Here is an 11,237-nt window from a genome sequence, read left to right on the forward strand (position 1 = left end):
CCATTTGTCCGTGTTCTCGATTTGTTTGTCCGCGGCTAATTGCAACGCGTCACGCACGAATTGCGCGACGCCTGTTAATAATTCATTCGCGGGAGGTGATCTATCTGTAATCATCAAGCCCTATCCTCTGGTATTTTATATCTTTCCGCTCCCCAGAAGCACGGGTGATAAATTGAAACCCTACACCGATTCTCAAAACTAATACTGCAAAAGGGTGTAAGATAAGTTTTTCGGTATATATACTAGTTGCATAACTATGGAGGGGGCGTCGCCTCAACAAGAATGGAAATTTCAGCCAGTTAGGTCGTGCCGTTCAGTGCAGAATGATTCTACAACTGCTACGTGAGAGCCCTTACTGTGTGTTTCGACCTCTCAGAGAGACATTCCTGCCAGAGCTCGCAAATGACAAAGTTCGGTTTACCTAGTCCATCCGAATGAATTCTCTATCACTGTTAGGTTACCCGTGTCTAGTCTGGCATCACTTTCGGTTGACCGAAATCCATTCGGATCCTCATTTCGGGTACCCATTCCTTCCCATGAGTCGGAATGAGGGTCCATTTTCTAAGAAAATAGCCGTTTGAAAGAGAAAAGGGGCACCCTATCCTTATATTTGTCGATTTCTTGCTTTTCTGAAATCACTAGAAATAGTATCTTCATTCTTATATTGGGTTCGCCCGACCTTCGGGTACCCGTGTCCACTGCACTGGGCCGCACAGGACGTGCGGCCGAGCTGGCATAGACGAGATATACATAGTTGAGGACGATGTGCGTTTCTCCTTCACGCTCCACTTGCAGCTTCATTTTGGGCTCCTGATCGGCATGGATATCATCACGAGCGGGTCGGAAAATCGCTGTGCGCATCGTCAAGCCTAGTCGGGAGCATCGCTGCGCTCACAGAAGCACCAGCCTGGCCTCCTAACACCGCCACATTAGCGGCGAGATTCAACATTCGGAAGAGATCGTAGACTTCATCCGCGATAATTAGTCGTTGCTTCTTCATTCTGGTAAAATTGAAAACGCGGACGACTCGGTTCTTGTCATAGTGGTTTTGCACGTACCACGAGAACTTGGCCACTGCATCTGAGAATTTTTGGATGGCGGCGGTACGCTGTAGCGTGGGATTGCCCTGAAGAGGTTCCGAATTTAGCAGCTCTATGGAGAATTCCATCAACCGTTGGTGGGACTTGAGGTTAATATGGCGTCGACGACGGATGACATTCTGCAAGGTATAGATTTGGTGGAGCCTTTGGACCGCGTGGTCGATGGACTCCATGATGGAGAAGGCTAAGCCTTTATCGTGATTGCGTGCTTGGTAGTGATTTCCAAAATGGACAAGTCGAATCGAAGACTGTCCGTTCGCGTGTCACAAGGTGGAAAAGGGTGGTGTTCCTGGAGCTTTCGGGAAGTCTTGCGCCACAGATATTCTTCACCCTGCTGAAGTCTCTTGTGTCACGCAGCCTCGCACTACCCAGGATGTTGGCATGGCATATCCTAGAATAATGCTAGGAGTCGACCAGGGCCCTGCTGTTGTGTGCTTTTTGCGGTCACCAAACTTTACAAACAAGTATTATTTTTAAATCATAAAAGACGAGACCGCGCTGTAAACCCTCCTCCCTTGGAGAAGCCAGTACTACCGTGTTGCAAGAGATAAAATCTTTAACAGCTTAATCTTTATCACGAAATTTACGTCATCGCCATATCCGTCCACGGGGCATGGACGATGTGCGTCGATAGTTTCTACTTATCGCTATATCATCATCATTGCGTTTCCAATCAATGCAGTATGCTTCGCACAGTTTGTCCAACCGACGATCTAATGCATAGTACCGCATAGTCATTTCAGCCAATGCGACAAGCGATTCATTCGCATTTTGTAGTTCCATCGTGAAGGAACCAGCGTCGGTAACGAGTGAATCGAACGCAGCACGACACACTTCAGGTTGACTCTTCATCTGTCCTTGCACCAATCCGAGACGTTTCCATAGTGACATATAGCGTAAGAGGACATCAGTGTCCTGAGTCGCGTCTGCTCGTAGGTGACGCAGAAGCTTTTTTGCTTGTATGGTAACTGTGCGGATAGATTTCTGCTCTGTATGTTCTGTCGGGGTGAGATCATGCTCTTGGTTGTCGTCGTCGTCCATATTCGCAAACCTGGCAAGCTCATCGACAACAGTTGAAATCTTAATCCGATTTGTTGGCTCCAGTGAGCACATTCGCTTGACCAAATTCCACTGACTTTCCTCGCAGATTTTGGGCTGAGATGGCAACGTCCCTTTTGACGCATGGTATCGAACTGCGAAGTTGTCGAGATTTCTCCACGGTAAGCACGACTGATTCCCCTCTCCAGACTTCACTGCCTCCACAACACGCAATGCTTCCACAATGCACATCCCCAGCGAATAGACATCAGAGGCAAATGTTGGTCTAGCTGCTTTGGTACTCGAAAAACACTCTGGGGCGAGCCACTGCCACGCCGCTGAAATCACGGGCTGGGCTCTACTGCTCGCCACAGAACTCAGACCAAAATCCGTAACTTTTGCTTTCATGTCACTACCGATCACGATGTTGTTTCCTTTCAAGTCACCATGGACAATCACACGAGCGTGGAGATATTGAACGCCTAACGCTGCCTCGTGTAACTTCGTCCACAGTTCATCAGGATTCCGTTGCAAGTAGCTGATTAACGTCCCGTTGGTGGCGTATTCGCAAATAAAGAAAGGTCTGCCGACATGACAGGCACCGAAAAGCAGAATCACATGGGGGTGGCTAAGTCCAAACCACATGACAACTTCTCGCTGGAACATCTTTAGTGTCTCTGCTCTCTTGATTGCGTTGGTTTCGGCCTCAGATACTGTAGGGTCTGTCGAGGTTGATAACGTTGACAAGGAAAGATCGGATACCGGTATGGACATGTCGTTCTTGGTATCCGAGCCAGCTAAAATCACACGCTTCACCACCACCTCGGAGTCCAGCCACTTGGCTCGGAACACACTCCCAAACCCACCTTCGCCCAACTTGCTCCACTCGTCAACAAGTAATTCGTACCAAGGAATGAACCATTTCGGGACCAGAGAAGAACCCCCTTCGCACTCCAGCTTGTTGGTAACTTGCTCGTATGTCTTCTTCAACACCTCACGCTGTTCATCTGTATAATTGCCCTGCGGATCCTCTAGTTCTGTCTTCAAATTCGTTAGAAATAGTGACCTTTCTTCCGATGACTTCAAATCTCTTAGCACAAGAAAAATGTCAAACAGACCAGAAACAAACCCCTCGACCTGTTCACACCGCTGTTTCTGCCATAGCTCTTCTCTCTTCTTCCCTGCGTTTGCCTCTCCCAAAGCTGCCATGAGTGAGTTGACGCGCCATTCGAAAGCGTACAGACTGTTGTTGGTTAAACGTGTCGAAGAGAGTCGCATGATTCGGGCCTGTTCGGGCGACATCCTGATCATCTTATAAAAATCGGTAAGAAGTGTATGAAATCGTTCGAATAACACTGACGAGTGCGTTGAATTTTGCAGAAGTTCGCATATTTTTTTCAGGTTGTCCAACATTCCGTGATGCTGGATATCGCCGCATTTATCCATGTGTGATAACAACTTGTGCCATAGTTCGTTCAGGCTTCCACTATCGTACGTATCAAATGAGCTTGAGGGTTCGTGTTCAGGTTGGGCTAGATCGCAACTCTCTTTAATCGATAACTGCTCAAGTTCATAGCGGACAGATGAAAGGTTAAGACGGTTGTGAGGGTCTTGGCAGCACATGCGCCATACTAAGCTGCGACTATCCTCCAGAGAGCAATAAGGCCCGTAACAATTGTTAATTTCCTCCGGTATCCACCTAAATTTCGAAAACCTGACAATTCCTTCATCTTTCATGCTCCATGGCCTCTCCCCAGTTGCAGCTTCAAGAATACACATTCCCAGAGAATACACATCCGATTGATGTGACGGTGTCTCTCCTTTTAATACCTCTGGGGCTTGCCACCGTTGTGCCGCAGCAGTACGCGGTGACACTCCGTTCATTGAACTGCTCAGGCCAAAGTTCGACAGCTTCGCCATCCCATCGCTGCCTATCAAAATGTTACTACAGCGAAGATCTCCGTGAATAAGGCCCCGCTCATGAAGATACTCGAGCCCTAGCGCTGCCTCATGCAGCCATTTCCACATCACCGTCTCCGTAAACCGGTCGGGCTCTGTCAATTCACTGAGCGATCCCTGGCTGGCGTACTCGCACACGAAGAACTGCAGATTCGGACCCGCAGTGCACGCACCGTACATCTTGATCACGTTTGGATGGCGCAACTGCTGCCATAGGCGAACTTCACTCTCGAACGCAGAGCGAGACGAAGTAGGCACAAATAGTTTGACAGATACATCGGCATCTAGCCACTTAGCACGGAAATCACCTCCAGTATTACCATTTTGGCTGAAGAAGATCAACGCGATCTCAGAAGGAGAAATAATTGGAAGACCGGATCGGCTGTCAATAACGGTATCATCCGAAGAATCATTTGCTATGACTTGGGGAGGCGGTTGGAGATAAGGCATGAGTATTTGCTGAATGTCTTGGAATCCACGATCAACCGCCACGCGAAGTGCAGTATCCCCGTTCTTGGTCTTAATATGAACATCTGCGCCGCGTTCTATGACTAGATATCTAACAATCTCGGTTTGTCCGTTCTCAGAGGCTTTCGTTACTGCGGTGTACCCGTCGTTGGTCTTGGCATTCACATCCGCGCCACGTCGTTCAACAAGATACCGGACTACATTTTTCTTCCCCATTTCAGCGGCCATCAATAGTGCCGTGGCGCCATGATCGCTCCCAACGTTCACGTCTGCGTCGCATTGTTCAGCGAGATACCAGACGACTTCCATTTCCCCGTTGTTTGCGGCAAGCATCAGTGCTGTGTATCCGCAAAATCCTCCTGCATTAACGTCGACGTTGCATTTTTCAGCGAGATATCTGACGACGTTAATTTGGCCAAATGCTGCTGCTTTGATCACCGCTGTTTCTCCGTTTTTGTCCTGAGCGTTAACATCTGCGCCGCAAATTTCTGCTAGATACCGGACGACGTGAATTCTACCATAACCTGAGGTTTGAATGAGTACTGTTACGCCATTCTTGCTTGCAATATTGACGTCTGCGCCGCAGTCCGCAGTGAGATACCGAAGAATATCAAATCTGTCGAATTCAGCAGCTTTCATCACTGCGGTTTCTCCATCGTCACTTGTAGCATTCACGTCCACACCGCATTCCTCAGCGAGATACCGGACGACGTCAATCTTGCCACTATAAACGGCCTTCATAAGCGCTGTATCTCCCTCTCGGTTCGTCGCGTTCACATCAGCAGAGCATTCGTTAACTAGAAATCGAATGACTTCTATCATACCGTTTGAGGCAGCCTTCATCAGTGCGGTCTCTCCAGCGTCGTTGGCCGCGTTCACATCACTGCCACACTCATCAGTAAGATACCGCACCACTGCTAGGTGACCTGTCCACGCGGCTGACCTCAGTTCTTCTTCCTTATCGAAAGCTACACCGCCGCGTACTAATGTCCGCAATCGCGCAAGGCTAGCTGCTTGTGACGCTTCGGCATACTCATCCACATATTTGCTTCGCCGGCCAATTTTTCCCATTTGGGGTTCGTGTCTAAAGGGAAAGTAACCGCAGTTGTCTTTCACTCCGCCAACTGATTTGTGCGCGGAAATGCCTCTTGCCCATTCCTTTTCCAGGCGTCATTCGCGAAGAAGCCAAAAACAATTCGCGAAGTAGACATGCGTTTTTTTTCTGGTACAGTGTAGTAGTATTTATTACCAGAGTGGCACTGGTACGACGACGGTTCGTTCGCATCCGTTTAAGATGCTTCAATTATTATGCAGAGCAAAAGCGACAAAGCAGCACTCATCCATCGGTGGTTCTGTCCGTATGTGGCGTCGCTGGACGCTGCGTGGTCGCCCCGGTAGTGGTGCTCGTTGTTCGTATCACTGCCGGCTACTTCACCAGCTCCACATTCTTCTTTGAGGCTCAACACAGCTACTTTGCTTACAGCCAACTGGATTCAATCATGCGAGGTGGTTGCCACGACTGCCTCTCTTCCTGCCGCAAGGTTTATATCCAGCTCAGCGCATTCGGTAGCGTCGCTATCATCAGTATGCCGGTTTACGAGAATTCTCAAGTAGTAGCAAACGCTGATTCGGCTCTCCTGTAACGCTTTCTGAAATGTTTTAAATTAAGAAATAAGAAAAAAAAACAGAACTGAATAACTCGTTTCTGATAATGGCAACAACGAGCCCTCCCATGTACTTGGCCACGCTTGTTTTTTGGTGGGAAGAACCACGATCGCCACAGATACTCATCCAGGTACTCGTCAAGTCGCTTCTTAGTCATGCCGCGCATGGACTTGATGTGCCTCTTGATTCGGGTCTCCCACAGCCCCTCAATAGTGCTCGTGTGGGTTCCAGTGATGGGGTCCACGAAATTAAGGCTGTGGTTGACTAGCTGTGAGTATATTCCATGTTCAGGAGCATTCTGTTAGTTTCCAGCGTATGCAGCTTATTCCCACGCTCACACACGTAAGTAGCGAACATGTCGGACATAATTTTGGTTCTACAAAAAATACAAATTAGTAGTTTAAATTTGAAATTACCAAAAGCCCACAATAATTGTACAAATGAAAATAAAAAACTTGCCGAGGTTTAATAAACTGTTTGACTATTGGGAGAAGCGTGTCTTTCGTGCGCTTGTCGTAGACGACTCGGCCAAACCAACGGCCTGTAACACGCTCAACACCTCCAAATAACCAAAACTCTTGTTAATGCTTACCACGATTCTAATTACGCTACTTGGCCAGACTGGTCTCATCAATCTCAACGATATGTCCGTCGCCTCCAATCTACACCATAGAAGCAACTTTAAGCAACTTTAACATGGCACTGCAACATTGAGCAACATAACGCATTCTTTACCTTGAATTCTGCCTTGAGAAGCTCTTTCGAACAGGTGGATCGACAGAACGCGTACCAAGTGTGCACAGTTCTCGCGCAGACATCGGCCAGCTCACCTGCCTGGTCATGGGGAAGCTGCATGCACCATGCTAGCAGTAGACGCACAGCTCGGTGAAGTCCCACCTTGGCTTCACTGAAGAAGGAGCTGGACAGCATGCTCCGAGTAACCTCTTTGCCTTCTTCGTGGTTGATGCGGCGGTAGCAGTGCCAGCGTAGCCTCTTGAATGAGGGTTTCATCGGGTCGTTGCACTGGGGGCACAGCTTGATCTTGTCTATAAGCTCTACCTCCATGCACCACCGCGCGCACGTCTCCTCGTCGCACGTCACCTCCATCACCTTGGTAACGGCGAATAGAGTTTCGTCTGAGAGATGATACTGGTAGGGCGATGGTGACTGGACGGCGGCCATGGTGGTCTTCAATTTGGTGGGAGTTGTGGCTGGGAGCTTGTGTGCTTGATGAAGCGAATTTGTTTGTGACTATGTTTGGGGCTGTGCGGAGCGGGCGTGTTTTTCATTCACGTACAAATATTAAGCAGTATATTTTGTAGCGCGCGTCGATTTTCGCGCCAAAAGAGGGCTCATTATGCAAGTTGGACACCACATCGCCCCTACATAAATTGTGTTTTACAAATTCTTTTTCTTATTTCTTAATTTAAAACATTTCAGAAAGCGGGCTGATATTACAGGAGAGCCAAGCGGATTCGGCTGCCGGGGACTACAGCAAGTTAGAAATAGCGCTCGCAGATAAACTGGATAATGATGGGGCCATGTGTTCAGTCGCAATTGGAGCTGTGAACGACTGGGGCACTCCAAATGTAACGAGGTACAATACCCCAAGTGTACCCAAGTTACATGAAGAGTGCCCAGTCACTCTTGAGATACCTGGTACATGGTACCAGGGGCTCTAGGAGCCAATCATTGCATATCTACCTAGATTCAGTATAGGTAACTTATAGTTTGTATTAGATACCAAGCTAAGTTTACCTATAAATACATTCAGTCTTAATCGTACTCTCAAGTGAGTACTTCGTCCCCTTCAGACCAGGGACACGTGAACGGTCGTTCACTTAGAGTTTGTATACTCTAGAGGAAATAAACTTCCTCTGCACAAGGTGCTGTGTGACCCCGTCACACCAAACGTTGCGATTGGTAGCACTGCAGAAGGGATATTACGCGTGGTTAACACGCTGAATTTGTCCTTGGCACCACAGATGAAACGGAGCGGAAAGAAAGGTGTGAATCACGTTGGATTTAGTGCTGCGTCTTCACAAATTCCAGGCGGTCAAAAACAGTGCAGATTATTCCTCCATCTCAGTTGCTGACTTCAACACGTATCCGGATTATGCTGACTGTCGTCCAGATATTCCGAACCAGGGGATTGTAGGCATAAAATTAGCCTTTGCAACTAACGGAGAAGACCTCCTATCTGTGGATCCCGATCGACTTAAGCAGTTTCCGTACGAGATCGAGAGCAGTAGTCTACCTACAATTTCGCGATACATTAACCCCTTTATTACCGCAAATTCGGGTCTCAAGCCGCCTTATTTTACGTCGTAACTTACAGCATACAATTATCTAGGAATTTGTATCAACCCGTCCTTTCCACTCGGCTGGTCATTAAGATGGGACTATAAGTTATGAAGAGATTTCTGATTTCTACGGCGTAACACTTACGACGTACCTCAGCATCACTAGCTTACAAGTTCGCAGATACAACTTAGCCGATCGTATGTGATCGGATTTATAACCCACAAACACAGTTATAACCGGAGCTACACATCACAGCAATCAAATGAAACTCAACAAAATGCATTAGCATTACTAGAAACTGTACGAAAGACCCACTATATATCTTCCTTCTCCTCAGACAGGATTTCCCGGCGAGTCTTCTTTCGCACTCCAGCAGCCTTGCGTGCACGGCGCAGAACGACACGCCTACCCAGGTGACTCGGAATTGACGCGCCACACTTGAAAACACGTTGTATCCGTAACTCTGCGCGCCTTGGGACAGAGGAAGCACTTTGTATCGCCCTGCGAGCAGTCTTCGCAGTAGTAAGTAGTCTTGTAGCTTTTCTTCTGCTCACCTCGATACAGAGAGCACACCTTGCAGGAGCGCTGGCGACGCTTCTGAACGCCCGAAACGATCACCCAGTCATCAAGCTGCTTGTGGACGACGTGGGAAGTGTTGCGGCGACGCTTGGGCGCGATCGGAGACGGTCTTGGCGCTGATGTTTTGAAGTCTTCGTCAGTGAGCTGCTTGTTCAGCATCTTGTACCAGTCCACGCGTTTCATAGGGGCGACACCGTCAAGGTGACAGGCCTCCTTGTGTGTCAGATAAGCGTTGACAAGCGCTAGATCAAAAAGACCTAAGAACAGTCCTTTATAATACTTCCAGAACCTAAAAGAAGTCTGGACGGAGAACGTTTGGAGGCGGAGTTGATCGTGCACATCAACTCCGACCATCCAGCGTTAGTAATCGGTCACCAGTTTAGGACAGCCGAACGTCGCCTGACCCACCGCCTTCAGGTTTCTCTTGATGCTATCTTCGGTCATTGACACCCTGGTGGCCAGGTAGTGCACTGGTTTGCGGTCCCACCAGTGGCATGCAACCATGGTGGGCACTGCGACAGACCGTGAGAACTTGAATGACCCGCGCTCAACTGTGGCTGGTCTTGTCTTCCGTCGTTCAACGACATTCTTGTCAAACCCCAGCCTCGACGTCATGATTGTTCCAATCATGTAGATCGACATGGAAAGCAACTGGATGGCGAGCGCGAGTGAGGTGTAGAATCTGTCGACAATAATGATACGAAATCCGGAGTCGTTCTCATCCAGTACAGCCTTCAAATTTCGAATTACGGCCGCTGCTCCTGTCTTGTGATCAAACGCCTGACTTGCACGTTCATGGTTTTGACGCTTGCCTACATATATCTCGAATCTAAAGTCGTAAGTGACAACATAATGCACGTGTCAGACCATCAAGTCGCAACTTACGACTTTGCAAAAGTTATAAACAAATAACGCACCTGTGGCAGTAAGCAGACACTGCGTCGCACGTCATGAACATCTTGATGCCATAGCGATGCAGCTTGTCCGGCATAAACATTCGGGTGCCGTTGCGTTTGAACGTTGCTGGAAGCACACCTTCATCGAATGAGATGATGTTAGTCACTGACCATGCAGATAGGAATTTCCTTTGAAGAACGTCAACTATAGCTCGCAGCTTCCACAACTTGTCCCTCTTATTTGCTGTGTCATTGTTGCAGAAATGTAGGTCTCGTAGGATAGAAGTACAGCGATTTCGAGGAATAAAATTGCCAAACCGCCCCGCCGAAAGCGCGCCATCATCAGCCATAGCCCAATGATCTAAAAACGGACGGGTTGGACTGAGCATATGGGCTACAAATAAACCCATGACACAAAGAACCTCGCGCGGTACGTAATCAGGTTCGACTCGTATGCGGCGGCGAACATCCCTTAGCGATTGGCCTGGTACGCTACGCCCTTCACGAATAAGCCGTGCGCGTTCTTGACGGGCCTTTTCCTCGAGGTGTGACCTTTTGTATCGGTTTGCCTCGCTCGTGATGAATGTCCACAGGTTCGTCGGCATAAAATAGAATAGCAATTCCAATTGCGAGTCCTTTTTAGCACGGAGCGCTTCCACTGGTCTAGCCTCTTGATTCCTCATACCCTTGAACGCGTTGCTGTCGGTTTCGTACTCGGAGGATACAGGGGTCCATGCCATGGAACGTACTGTGTCTGGGCTCATGTCTTCGATAGATAGAGAACCACCCAAGCAATCAATAAAAGCTGCATCCATATGAGGCGCCTCTTCTTCATCGGATGACAAGTCATTATCAACTTACCTGAACACAACATCACCATCGTCATCTGATCCACAGCCATCCGACTCCGAGTCCATGCTCTCGTACTCATCTGCATTATCCTCGTCCTTCATGATGTTCACATCCCCTTGTACCGAGCCACAAAAAACTCCCGAGTTTATTCGCGCCACCGCCCCGGTGACGGTATCTCTTCGTCTCGTGCTTGTCGGTGTCACAGGCTCTCCAGCATCATTTTGACCGACGCATGGCGATGCATCCGGGTCTTCCCCTCCAAAGATAGCGTCTATGGTATTTGCTGACAGCGCAATACTTGTGTCGATCTGCGACAACCTCGTGTTCTCGTCCTCTATGTGCGGGCTTGTGGCGCATAGCGGGCATTCCGTAGATT

At 48.6% G+C, this 11,237-nt stretch overlaps 4 protein-coding genes across 4 annotated transcripts; all 4 read right to left on the reverse strand.

Annotated features, from left to right (window-relative positions):
* Positions 1–547: 547 nt before the first annotated feature.
* PPTG_12530 (hypothetical protein) lies at positions 548–1,445 on the reverse strand. The gene has a single exon (XM_008908570.1). It carries the CDS (start codon positions 1,271–1,273, stop codon positions 830–832), a length of 444 nt encoding a protein of 147 aa, XP_008906818.1. The 5' UTR covers positions 1,274–1,445; the 3' UTR covers positions 548–829.
* Positions 1,446–1,509: 64 nt separating this feature from the next.
* Positions 1,510–5,703, reverse strand: PPTG_12531 (serine/threonine protein kinase). Its single transcript, XM_008908571.1, has one exon. It carries the CDS (start codon positions 5,634–5,636, stop codon positions 1,689–1,691), a length of 3,948 nt encoding a protein of 1,315 aa, XP_008906819.1. The 5' UTR covers positions 5,637–5,703; the 3' UTR covers positions 1,510–1,688.
* Positions 5,704–6,058: 355 nt separating this feature from the next.
* PPTG_23123 (hypothetical protein) lies at positions 6,059–6,396 on the reverse strand (the record flags this gene model as incomplete). The annotated part of the gene is made up of 2 exons (XM_008908572.1): positions 6,059–6,214; positions 6,304–6,396. 2 exons carry the CDS (start codon positions 6,394–6,396, stop codon positions 6,059–6,061), a joined length of 249 nt encoding a protein of 82 aa, XP_008906820.1.
* A 442-nt stretch (positions 6,397–6,838) lies between these two features.
* Positions 6,839–7,412, reverse strand: PPTG_12532 (hypothetical protein; the record flags this gene model as incomplete). The annotated part of the gene is made up of 2 exons (XM_008908573.1): positions 6,839–6,892; positions 6,966–7,412. The coding sequence occupies 2 exons, from the start codon at positions 7,410–7,412 to the stop codon at positions 6,839–6,841; spliced, it is 501 nt and encodes a 166-aa protein (XP_008906821.1).
* Positions 7,413–11,237: the final 3,825 nt, after the last annotated feature.

The sequence above is a fragment of the Phytophthora parasitica genome (genome assembly GCF_000247585.1).
Source record: "Phytophthora parasitica INRA-310 unplaced genomic scaffold supercont2.30, whole genome shotgun sequence".
In the NCBI taxonomy this organism is placed as follows: domain Eukaryota; phylum Oomycota; class Peronosporomycetes; order Peronosporales; family Peronosporaceae; genus Phytophthora; species Phytophthora nicotianae.

Coding starts and splice junctions, on each gene's coding strand:
- PPTG_12531 (XM_008908571.1), bottom strand. CDS start 5,636: ATGGGAAAAATTGGCCGGCGAAGCAAATATGTGGATGAGTATGCCGAA.
- PPTG_12530 (XM_008908570.1), bottom strand. CDS start 1,273: ATGGAGTCCATCGACCACGCGGTCCAAAGGCTCCACCAAATCTATACC.